The 11,922-nt window shown below is 60.6% G+C and overlaps 1 protein-coding gene across 1 annotated transcript; it reads left to right on the top strand.

Annotated features, from left to right (window-relative positions):
• The first annotated feature begins 227 nt into the window (after positions 1 to 227).
• Positions 228 to 8,499, top strand: RBBP8NL (RBBP8 N-terminal like). Its single transcript, XM_023511993.1, has 13 exons — positions 228 to 288; positions 1,373 to 1,415; positions 2,033 to 2,128; positions 2,764 to 2,876; positions 3,283 to 3,355; positions 3,519 to 3,661; positions 3,793 to 3,875; positions 4,034 to 4,200; positions 4,862 to 5,504; positions 5,726 to 5,825; positions 6,430 to 6,500; positions 6,615 to 6,738; positions 8,327 to 8,499. The coding sequence occupies exons 1-13, from the start codon at positions 228 to 230 to the stop codon at positions 8,497 to 8,499; spliced, it is 1,890 nt and encodes a 629-aa protein (XP_023367761.1).
• The last annotated feature ends 3,423 nt before the right edge of the window (positions 8,500 to 11,922 follow it).

Below are 11,922 nucleotides of genomic sequence, written 5' to 3'. Positions count from 1 at the left end.
CTCCCTGCTTGTGTGGTACAGGGTCCTTTATCCCAGCCTCCACAGGCAGCACACGTGGGTTCTGTCCCCAGGGAGCTAGGGATTACACTTCCTCTGCCGACCCTGCAGCCCCTGGGCCTTTCCTAAAATGACCTCCCTCCCCACTTCCTTCCTTGCAGGCTGGAAACAGAGGGATAGTAAAGTCCTCACACCCTAGTGGTGGGGCCTGGACAAGGCCACAGGAAGTCATGGAGAGCTTCATGGAATCGCTGAACAGGCTGAAGGAGGTCCATGAGAAGGAGGTCCTGGGTGAGTGCCTGGGGCCAGGCACTGGGCTGGGGAGGAGTCTCTACTGTCCTCACCTTGACAAATGGTCCACAGGGCCTGGGCAGGCCTGGATGCCCCATGTGACACCTCCAACTTTCAATTAATCCCATCTTTGGGAAAGGGAACCCTGAGCGGAGGCCCTAGCCTGGCCCCCCCCCCCCCGCCATGTGCTGCCCTCCTGCTGGAATGTCCTTTGGCCACGAGAGGCACACTGCAAGACTGGCACCTGTTCTCACAAAGCCCTGGTCTATAGCCAGGCAGAAATGAGAGCTGAGTGGCCTGGCCCAGCAACCCTCTCACCCAGGGCAAGGCCTCAGTACTTCCCCGCAAAGGCTGCCACTTCCAGGAACAGGAGCTCATGGCTCCTGGGACCTGTCCAGTGTCTTCCCTCCAGGACCTGCCCAGGCCCCATACTCCTGTTCAATTCCCCCACAAGGACAGAGCTGTAGACCCTCTAGCCACCCCACTCCAGAACTAGGGCTAGCCCCTCTCTGCCGCCTTTCTAAAGAGCACTCCCAGGCACCCGGGAAGTCCAAAGGTCTTGGACGCATGGCTGCTTCCTGAGCAACTGGTAGAAGTGGGACTGCCTGGGTGAGACCACACACCCACCCAGCCCCAGGCCAACCTGGCTAAGCTGGATCACAAAGGCATAGCAAGAAGGGGTCTGATGGACCCGCCCAAAGCCCTTTATTTCCACACTAGCTGCACCCCTGAAGGTGACTGCTCTCAGCATCTCTGCCCTGCCCAGGTGGCTGGTCACCTCCAGTATCAGGGTCCAACCTCCAGGCAGATACTAGAGCCAGAGACCCCAGGAGTAAAGAGAGATACTGGGCCCAGAGCAGGGCAGACCGAAGCCTAAGCGTCCAGCAGCAGGGCAGAGAGAGACAGGCCCCCCAGCAGGGCAGCCTCCAGATGTCAGGCAGGGCCCCACCCAGGCAGGTTGGAGGGGGTCTGGATGGCCCTTGTGTGCCATCTCGTGTCTCTGTCCAGGCCCTGCTGTGAGGAGGCTACAGGAGGAACTGGCCAGCTGGGCCTGACCTCCTGCCCCCTCTGCTTGCTCCACCAGGCCTGCAGAACAAGCTACTGGAGCTGAACTCCGAGAGGTGCAGGTGAGTCGGGCCACACCCAGGGAGAAACAGAGAGCAAGGAGAGCCACCCCCAGGGGCCACAACTGCCCACACAGCCTCCAAGCCCCAGGGTGCCAGCACTGCCACCGTCCTTTCACATGGAAAGGGAAACTGGGCCTTGGCACCAGGGTGGGAGATGAATCACTTGTCCAAGGCCACAAAGCTAGTAGGCGAGCAACCAGGCTTGACCCCGGGCACACTGGCCCCCAGCAGCTATCCAAGCCCCTGCACTCAGCGCGTCTCCCGACCCAGCATCAGGGCAGAGTATCAGCCACAGCATTTGCTGGGAGCCCTGAGAAGCGGTCACAGCTGATCGCACAATGGCCTGCAGGTGGGCGCCCCCAGTCCCGTTTCACAGACGGGTTGCAGCTCTGCCGCACTGTGGTGCTCAAGTGGCACAGGGACAAGATGGGGTGGAGGTCACCAAGTGGCACCCAGTGACTTGGTTAGGGCTCCTGCTTCCAGGGAATGCCCCCAGCAAGAACTAGCTCCAACCAAGCCTGCGGGTGCTGGGCAGAGTGGGCCTCAGTCTGGGCAGGGGGACAGCCTGTGACTTCCCAGCCAAAGTGGAACCCCCAGCTCAGCATTTCCTACCACAGGGACGCACAGAGGCTGGAGGAGCTCTTCGCCAAGAACCACCAGCTCCGAGAGCAGCAGAAGGCGCTCAAGGAAAACCTTCGGGTGCTGGAGAACAGGTGGGGCCCCCCTCAGGATAGGTGGGCTCGGGGAGGGGCACACAACAGGGCTCCTTGGAGGGTGAGTTTGGGAAACTCCAGGCCAAAGTAAACCAAGTGGGTTTCTCCACTGCAGGACTTCTCAGAGCCTTAAGTAAATTGCATTTTCAAGATTTCTCCCCAAACGCTATTGAAAATGGGGCACTCTGGCTCGGCGCCTATAGCTCAACCGGCTAAGGCGCCAGCCACGTACACCTAAGGTGGCGGGTTCGAATCCCCAGCCCGGACCCGCCAAACAACAATGACGGCTGCAACCAAAAAAATAGCCAGGCGTTGTGGCGGGCGCCTGTGGTCCCAGTTACTTGGGAGGCGGAGGCAGGAGACTCGCTTGAGCCCAGGAGTTGGAGGTTGCTGTGAGCTGTAATGCCACGGCACTCTACCCAGGGGTACAGCTTGAGGCTCTGTCTCAAAAAAAAAAAAAAAAGAAAGAAAATGGGGCACTCAGTCCACAGGGTGGGGAATAGGCCCAGGATTCCACAGAACACAGTTTGGGAAAGGCAGAGGCACATCCTGACAATGGGGCAGTGGAGAGCCCAGCTCCTCTATAGGCCTCAGCTTTCCCCCCAGAGCGACAGCTCACCTCCCGGTCCCCACAGGCTGCGGGCTGGCCTATGTGATCGCTGCATGGTCACCCAGGAGCTGGCCAGGCGGAAGCAGCGGGAGTTCGAGAGTGCCCAGCTGCAGGGCCTGCAGCGCATCTTCCTTCTCAGTGAGCTGCCCACACAGGGTGCCGGGGGGTACCCACACCTCAGCTTGCAGACCAATGGGACAGAGCTACCACCAGCCCCATAGTGTCCCTGCCATCAGGAATCCAGCTGGGCGTCCCCTTCGTGATGAGTTCTGGGCTCCCAACAGGCCCCCTGGTGACAAAGGATAAGCTCCCTTTCCTTTCAGGGGTCCTAGCACTTTCCATGACCTCGGGGTGGGCCCTATTTATTCAGTAACACCCAGCCCTCCAATATGCAGCAAGCATTTATGGGGCACCTGGTGTAGGCTAAGGCCTGGGCTGCATGCTGGGGACACGCGGGGGCAAGGGCAGGAGGGAGCTTCCCTAGTGCTGCAAGGACGCCACCCAATCCTGCCCTGGCGGCCTCGGTGATCTCTGCCTTTTGCAGCCAGCGAGATGAACGGGCTGAAGGAGGAGAATGAGGCCTTGAAGGAGGAGGTGAAGCGGCTTCGGGGCCTGGAGTAAGTACAAAGGTGGCTGGACCCAGATACCTGGTTCCCCAGGGCCCATCCACACAGCACTGGGCACTTATGTCAGGCAGTGTCAGAGAGCGGCACCTCCTGGGGCACCTGGGGTTCCCTGATCTGCCCTCCCTCACCCTCCCTGCTTCTGCCTCCCCTCCAGAGAGAAGCCCAAGCCCCTGGCCAGGGAGGGCACCTCAGACCCTCTGTCACCCCTGCTGCTCCCCTTCCCCGGCACCTGGAAGGCCATCACTGAAAAGCCATCGGGCGACCCCAGGGAGGCTGAGGAAGACCACCTGGGCACAGGTGCTGTGGGAACTGGGGAGGCTGGGAGGCAGGGCCCGAGGGAGCATGGAGCCCTCTGGCCAAGAGCTGAGCACCCCGCTGAGCACCCCACTGAGCATCTCCCAAGCTGTCACCCACGGCTTCTCCCACAGAAACGCCAACAGGGCACAGGAAATCTCCAGTAGCCAAAATTTCCCCAGGTGCCAACCTGCCTGAGCCAGGGGCCCCGGACCTGGTAAGGGTGAGGGTAGAGGAGCCCCCCACACTCAGCCAGGCCAGCCCCTCACAGGAGGCTGGTGGCTGTGGCTCTGTCCTTAATGTGTTGGATGTGGGTGGAGGAGAGACTCCAGGAGGTGACCCTGGCTCAGCTGCCCTCCCTACCTCCCTGGGCAGAGTCCACAGCACATCTCCAACCAGCTACACGGGACCATCGCTCTGCTGCGGCCCGGGTCCCGCTGCCCAGCTGACCGTGGCTCCACCAGTGGGACGCCCCCACCACTGTCTGCCAAAAATAGCCCAGCCAGCCCACCACTGTATGAGCACAGCTTTCCCCTGGACAGGTGAGGGATCCTCCTACCATGGCCACCTAGAGCACCTCAGCCGAGCCCCCACCCCAGACTCTGGTTCTGCAGCAGAAGGCCAGCAGCCACACCATCTCTGCCCTTCAGGAGCCCTGCTCCTCTCTGGCTTGGCCTTCTCGGGGCACCCAACTGTAGCCAAGTTCCCCCGTGGATGCATCCTGAGTTGCCAGGCCTAGGGGTGGATAGGAGATGGCTCGGGCCTTGGGTAGAGCTGTCAGAAGGGCCCTGAGAGGCTTCCATCTCCCTGCCTGAAAACAGGGGGACATGCTGGGCAGACAGCTAGACCCCAGGAGAGGAGTCCAGGGGAGGAAGAGGTATTCCCCTGACGCACCTGGGAGTGGGACCTACTAGCACATCCCACCAGGGAGAGGCAGGCCTCAGAGGCCAGGCCTCTCCTCGGAGCCCAGACCCCAGCCCACCTCTGGCCAAGGAGACAATCATTCACACAGCCCTCTGGCCTCCAGAACCTGGACATCTAACCCCCTCCACTCCCTGCCATGTGACCTCAGCAGCTCACTTCCTCTCTGCAGGCTACATGTCTCCATCTATGAAGTGGGGTCCCCATCCTCTCTCCCTCTCAGGGTCACTTGGCCGGTCATTGCTAATTGGCAGCCGGTCAACAGGCTTCTCCTCCTCACAGCTTCCTGTGGGCCTCCCGGCCCTCTGCCATGACCCATGAGTCCCTGAAGCGGTCCCCTCAGGCTGAGCACCTCTGCGTCCTAAACCACCACCTGTCCCTGCACCTTCGGAGCCCCCACGGCCACACTTTGGCCCCTACTGCAGCCCCTGGCAACCCCAGACTCCAAGGCCTGAAGACAAGAGAGGGAGAGGCCTGGGAGGAGCCCACGCAGGACCCACAGCTGGAGGGGGCGCTGCGCCTGCTCCTGGCCCAGCAGCAGCTACGGGCAAGGGCAAGGGTGGGTAGCACAAGCTGCCCACTCAGGCTTGGGGAGCCGCCACCCTCCCCGCCAGTTGGCTCAGACTCTGAGGGCCCTGAAAATGAGGTGGCCAGGGCAGCTCCAGCCACAGCAGGCCTAGGCTGCTCCATCAGGGAAGAGGCCACAGCCACACCAGACAAGCCCCTGGACCTCTCAGACCGGGGCCGAAGCCGAGACATCCCCAAGCCAGCCAGCCAGCCTGGGTCTCTCAGCCCCACAATTGCCCACACGCCCAGCCCTGAGCCATCTGCCCCATCTGAAGCCCTGACTCGCAGCCCCCAGGCACTCAGCAATGGCACCAAGAGGACCCAAGTGCCACAGCCAGAAGAGCCCCCTGCTCTCACAGTAAGGAGCCCAGCACTGTCCTCTCATCCCCACCCTCCTCAGGCTGCTCTCTGCCCTCTGCCTCACCAAGTCAGCTCCCAAGGAGACAGTGTGGCTGCCTGTTCACACCAGAAAGGAAAAGAACACCCCAGATACAGCTTAGAGTCCCACAGGCTGTGTCGGGTGCCGAGGAAAAGGAAGACCCCCTGAATAAACTCAATGTCCTTACCTGTGTCCCCCAGGACTCCTCACACTTCCTCCCAGGGGCCCAGCCCAGCTTGCCCTCTCGAGGCAGGATAGAGGATGAGGCCAGAGGAGGGCCTGACTGCAGTGGCCTCCCAGGTAAAGTGAGCACCCAGGGTCAGGACATAGCTGGGAGGTGGTGCCATGGTGGGGAGAGAGGTGTGGTGGTCAGTGTCCATGGGGAGGAATATCTCGAGGGCAGGCCGCTCTGCCCATTGGCCTGACCAGCCAGACCCAGGTTTTTTTTGTTGTTGCTGTTGTTGCAGTTTTTGGCCAGGGCCGGGTTTGAACCCGCCACCTCCAGTATATGTGGCCAGCACCCTACTCGTTGAGCCACAAGTGCCACCCAAGACCCAGGTCTTGAGATTGGGTTCTCCCACCTGCAAATATGAAGGAAGTGGGGCTCCAGGCAAGCACCCCTTTGCCCACACTCAGTGAGCGGGAGTGTCTCAGCAAGAGGCCAGCAGGCAGGTGGCAAGCACCCTGACACACAGTGACCAGGCCAGGGAAAGGCACCTCAGCCCCAGGGGTCCATACACAGGGCATGCCAGAGTACCAGGCCTGAGTTCAAATCCTAGTCTGCCCCTCTGGCCCCTCGCACCTGTTTCCTCATCTGCAGACATCTCTACCCATCACAGTCCAGCAGGCTCAGGAACCCCCAGGGCTATCAGCCTGGCCTGACCCCATACCCTGCCCCCCTCAGAGCCCAGCAAGACCAAAATGCAGAGACCTGAGTCCAATGAATTGGATAAGCCAGACAGCTCAAATAGTGAGGTGGGTCCCCAGCCACATGGTGGGGGGTGGGGGGGAAGAGAGCGGTCCTAAAGCAGGGCTCCTGGGCGGGAGATGGGCACAGTCTCTATCCTGACCGCATCTCTTCCTATGCAGGGAGACCCAAACTCTGAGGCCAGTGCCAAACTACACATGCCAGAGGAGGGGCCCAGGTGCATCTACACCATGGAGCAGGGTCTGCAGCATAAGAGGAAGCAGGCCTCAGACCTGGAGGGCCAAGGTACCGCCCCAAAGGGTGGGCAGGGGTCAGGGGTGGACCCTGCAGCACCAATATCCCCCATGCCACCTCCCTCCTGGCTGCCCAGAGAGTGGATCCTAAGGACAACGGAGGCCAGAACAAAGCCCCCACTGGGCTCCAGGACAGACCACTGGGAGGAGGGTGGGCCAGGGGTCCTGACTCCAGCCTCCTCACTGTGCAGCCCAGGCCAGGGTCCTCTCTTGTAGGAGCAGCTAAGTCCAGGGCACATGAGATGTCATTGGGGGAAGGGGTGGGAGGCCCAAACAGAGAGCTGAGGACAGTCACTACTACTGTAGCGCCAGGGGAGAAAGGGGTGTGTGGTCCACAAGCTGCCTCCGCCCTCCCTGGGACCTTCCTGTCCACCTTCAGACAGGAGCCATGGCAGAGGGCACATCTCTGCTGGGCAGCGGTGTATTTATTCCCACTGGGAGACTTAAGTGCTGCTCAAATGCTTGCCAAGGGCAGCACCCTATGGCTCAGCTCCTCCGTACCACCACCAGGAGCCCGAGCCCCAGCCCCAGCCCCAGCCTGAGAGGGTCAGGACAGCTTCCCCCTTCCGGCTCTGGGCACAACAGCAGCTCCAGCTGGGCCTCCAGAAGCCCTGAGAGCCTTTGAACACTAAGCTAGTAACTGTGTGGCCCCATGTTTGTCTAAGCAGGGCCGCAACACACAGGCCAGGCTGTGCTGCTACAATGTGCCATTGTTGGCAGGAAGGTGACCGCAGCCTGCGTCTGCCGGGAGTAGTGGAGAGGCCAGCACACCTTCTTGTTTCAAGGCACTTCCTGATGTGGGCATGTGGAATTGGTCTTGAGTGGGGTACAGCCCATTATTGGTCAAGCTGTCACCCTCTACCCTTCAACAGAGCCAAGCCAGCCCCAGCCCCTGTCCTCCCACCTGGCCAGGGAAGAGGGAAGGGGCTCCTGCTCCCAAAACATGGACTCTGCAAGTCAATGAGGACAGGGCCTTTGCCCAGTAATGCGGCCCCACCCTGTCTGTCCAGGGAAGGCACCACACAGCTCAGCCACGGCCAGTGCCCAGCAGGCAGGACTGTCACTGTTTGACTGGGGTGGGGAAGTTGAAGTCCAAAGAGGAGAGGGAAACTGCCCAAGGTCACAGGGCTGATACCTAGAGTCAGGATTTAGACCTGACCTGGAGTCAGCAGGTCCCACTGAAACCATCTCAGGGACAAGGCACTCCTCCCCTACAACCCTCACCCCAGCCTCAGCCCATACAGTGAGCCCACTGAGGCCTCTCAGGGGCACCATGAGCATGTCCTAAGCTCAGGCTGTCCAGGAGGTCCTGGGCACTCTGCACAGGGGGCACTAACTCAGGGCCTGTCTTCAGGGTTCCACATCTGGGGACAGGGTCCTCCCTACCACCAAATCTTCATTCTCAGTGGGGCCACCCCTGGGCGTTTTTCTCTGTTAGGAGCAAAGGTGGCTGATTAAACCCTACAACGTGGGCTGAGGAGTACCCAGCTCCCTGTGCCCAGTACTGCCCCAGGAGGACAGGCAGGGTCGCCTCGGGGCCACTGCCACACTCCAGCCTGACCACAGTCCACATCCCACAGCCTCCAAGAAGCTGTCCCGGGGAAGAAGGAAACCGAGGGAGGCATTGACCACAGCTGAGGGGCCAGGAAGCCCAAAGGACACCCAGGGCTGCACCCCGTCCCCCAACAGCAGCAGCTGGGAAGAGACCTTGCCGCTGACTGAGGGGCTTGCCCAGAGGTGGCTCTCCACCTGACCAGCCATGCCTGGACACACCACGCACCAAGCCAGCCCATGGAAGCTGAGAAGGGTGAGCCAGCACCTCAGGCTGGTGTCGGGTCCTCTACACCTCCACCTCCTCGGAAATGTACTGCTGGCCCTGGGGCACCCTCAGCTCAGCATCTGCTCCCTTAGGGACAGCGAGGACGGGAGGTAGGGATTGCTCAGGCTCCAGCCTAGCCCCAGGATGCTGCGCAGCGCCCCCTCGGAAAGCAGGGGACCCCCACCCACATCCCGCATCTCTGGCACCCTGCCCACCAGGGTCAGAGAGGCGGTCTCGGGCGCCCCCTTGTGGACTCTGGCAAACAGGCGTCCAGCAAAGAGAACAGCAGGATGGGGCAGAGGTGCTGTCAAAGATGGGAGTCCCAGAACACTCAGAGAATAAACACGTGAAGAAGGACATTGCATCTGGCAGGGTTGGAGGCCAGAGAGCTCAAGAGGTGCTTCACCGCACCGGGGACCATGCCAGGAACCCAGAGGTCACTACCTCAAAGGAGGGCAGCACAAAGCTAGCTCCACTGCTCACTGCAGCAAGTTACAGGACCAGGGCACCCTCCAGGAAGGGCCTGGGAACAGCAACAGGGTGCATGCACCTGCGGTTCCTCACTGACACACTCTTGAGCACTTTGCTCCAAATGTGCCACTGATCCCTCTGCCCGGGGTACAGACACAGGGTAGCTTGCCCAGGACCCACCCCCTTGGCAGTGCTTCCTGGTAAGGATATGTCCCTGTGTCCCCAAGCTGTGTGGGAGGAGCAAGAGAAGCAGGATCTTAGCCAAACTCCACCCTTGGAGGGGGATCTTACAAGATCCTGTGTTGTAAGATGCTCCCAGGGTAATTCCTGGGCACATGAAGTTTCAGAACTGCCCCTTCCAGGGCAGGGACAGCAGGGCCTCTGCTGGGAGTCACTTCAGTTCTGTCTCATGAGCAAAGTAACAGCAGCACTGGGTCCCAACCTGTGATGGGGGGTGGAAATTGGAAATATAAATTTGGGTTTTGAGGAATGAACAGCAGCCTGCTGAGTTGGCAAGGGGCAAATATGTTCTGGGAAGCTTGCTAAAATCAGAACTCTAGGAAGGTGGATCAAAGATTTGGCAAGAAGGGAAATAAGGGCTATAGAGGATTATCCAGAAGGGCCACTTGGGGTGCCAGACTGAGGGGACAACTAGGAATTCACCTGAGGGCCAGGCATGCAACCTGGGGACACTCCCTAGCATGCCCCTGGAGCATCCAGGCAGAGCCCTGTGCTGGACACCTGCTAAGAAGCCAGGTGGGAGTCAAAGAGAACTCAGTACCACACCTGTGAGTGAAGAGTGACTCTCCCTGCCACAGAGGTAGCCACAGCACTCAGGTGCATTGGGAGGGCAGTTCATGGGTCAGTGAGGTTAAGTGAGACCTAGGCCAGACATGGGGTGCTGGCCCAACCAACTTCTCACCTGCTACCTGCAGCCGCCTATTGACCAGAGAAGCCAGAGGGATGGAATTCCCATGTGTATGTGTATGTGTGAGAAAGAGAGCTCTGCCAATTGTAAAGAGGGTTGCTCTGACATGTCCGAAATCTAATGAAACAAAGGCTTTGTGCCCCCCACACATCAACTTGTGGTCAGGCTGGCTGGCAGCCCCCTGCCAACACCCTGGGCGGTGGAGAAACAAAGCGTTATGGAAGCCTAGCGAGAGTTTGCCAGCCCCAGGGAGAAACACACACTTCTCCTTCAGGGCCCCTCAAGCACCCTCTGAGCTCAGTAAGGTGCCTGAAGGTGAGGAACTAGCTCCAGGGCCCAGCTCCACTCCTGCCTAGTAGGCCAGCAGGGACTAACAGCTAACTCAGGCCCCCAGCTTTTCATCCTCCCTCTCACCCTTCTGTTCTCACATCAGCTTCTCTGCTGGCTTATCAGTTTATGGGCTTATCCTTCCCTGTCAGGGTCATCCTCCTGATCATAGGATCATGGGTTCACCGTGTGCACACCCTGGGCCAGTACTTGACAGCATTGTTCTCACTCTTGATCCTGCAGGCGCGCATGCACACACACACAGGATCCCCGCCCCACCCGCCACCCCTCCCACCCCATGCAGAAGGACAAATGGGTCTGTAGCCCCAACACCTCCTACCCCATTAGCAGACACTCTGACTCCCAGCGCCAACGTGAGAGGCGCTCCTGGGAGCAGCTGGCAGGACACAAGCAATACCCACCTCACACTTGGGCCCCACTCTGAGTTCTCCCCAGCAGGACAGCTGGAAGAGGCCTTGAGGCCAATTTGGAAGGGCAGAGGGAAAAGAGGATGAGACTGGGCATTGGGTGGGTCTGCCTGCGATGGGAAATGAAGGTCAAGAAGTAAGCAAGGGATCTAGAGGTCAGGGGCCTCAGTGTGGGAGGGAGAGGTCCCTGGGACAATGAAGACCCCTGTCTGGTGTCACCAGCTAACTCACCCACTTCCTGATGCTTGTCCCCTTACCAGGTGCTCCCTGGGGCTTGAACTGTGCCTGTCTACTTGCCCCACCCTGGCATTGGTGTGGCAGGCTGGACCCCATTTGCTGGCCACCTCCTGCCTGGGCTGACCATGCCAAGCGTCCTTGCAGAGCTGGTTTCATCCAGACAGCAAACCGGGGCTGAAATCGCCACCCTACTTTAACGATATGTAAACCCAGGGACAAAATGTGACGGAGCAAGGAGGTGGCACAGACGTGGATGCCGGAGCCCTCACCCGCCACAAAGACACTTGTGGGCTCTCGCCAGACTGCAGGCAGGTTCCTAGGGGGTCCTGGGCAGCACCCGAGAGTGAGGGCGTCCAGGACAGAGAGGAAACGGAGGCCAGAGCACACGCAGGCTCAAGGTCACTTTCTTGTCCGACTCTGCTGGGACTACGACCCCAGGCCGGTCGGTGCCTTCTACCCTCGGACCCTCGGTCTCTTCCGTCAGCGACGGAGGCCAGGTAGCAACGCCGCCCTTCCGGGAAGCCCTGCGGCTCCCGGCGGGGTGGCCAGTGCCGCCCACAAAATGCCGCCTAGACACCTCGGACCGGGAAGTGAGCTGGGGCCCAGCCCACGCCACTCTGGCCCGGAGCCGTAATGCACACTCGACGGAGGCTGACTGTGAACGCCACTGCTCAGCGAGAGGAATACGGCGCCAGCTCCGCGCGGCTGCGGCTCCCGAGGCTGGGACTCGAAGCTTCAGGGAGGCTCCTGGCTCCCGGCTCCCTGGGAGCAGAGCCGAAGCCACCTCTAGGACCCAGGGGAGCTCCCCAGGCGCAGCTCCGTTCTGGCCAATGGGAATGCGAGACCGCCGTATATTTGCATGTGGGCACCCAGTAACCAATGGGCGGCGGATATGAGCGGCAGAGTGGACACACACCGACAAATGGGCGGCAGGCGCGCGGCCGGGGCGGGACGGGCCGGGGTGCG

This window comes from Otolemur garnettii, unplaced genomic scaffold, assembly GCF_000181295.1.
Source record: "Otolemur garnettii isolate 467f Iridium unplaced genomic scaffold, OtoGar3 scaffold00023, whole genome shotgun sequence".
Lineage (NCBI taxonomy): Eukaryota > Metazoa > Chordata > Mammalia > Primates > Galagidae > Otolemur > Otolemur garnettii.
Note: the sequence above shows the minus strand (reverse complement) of the source record. Positions and strands in the feature narration are given on the sequence as shown.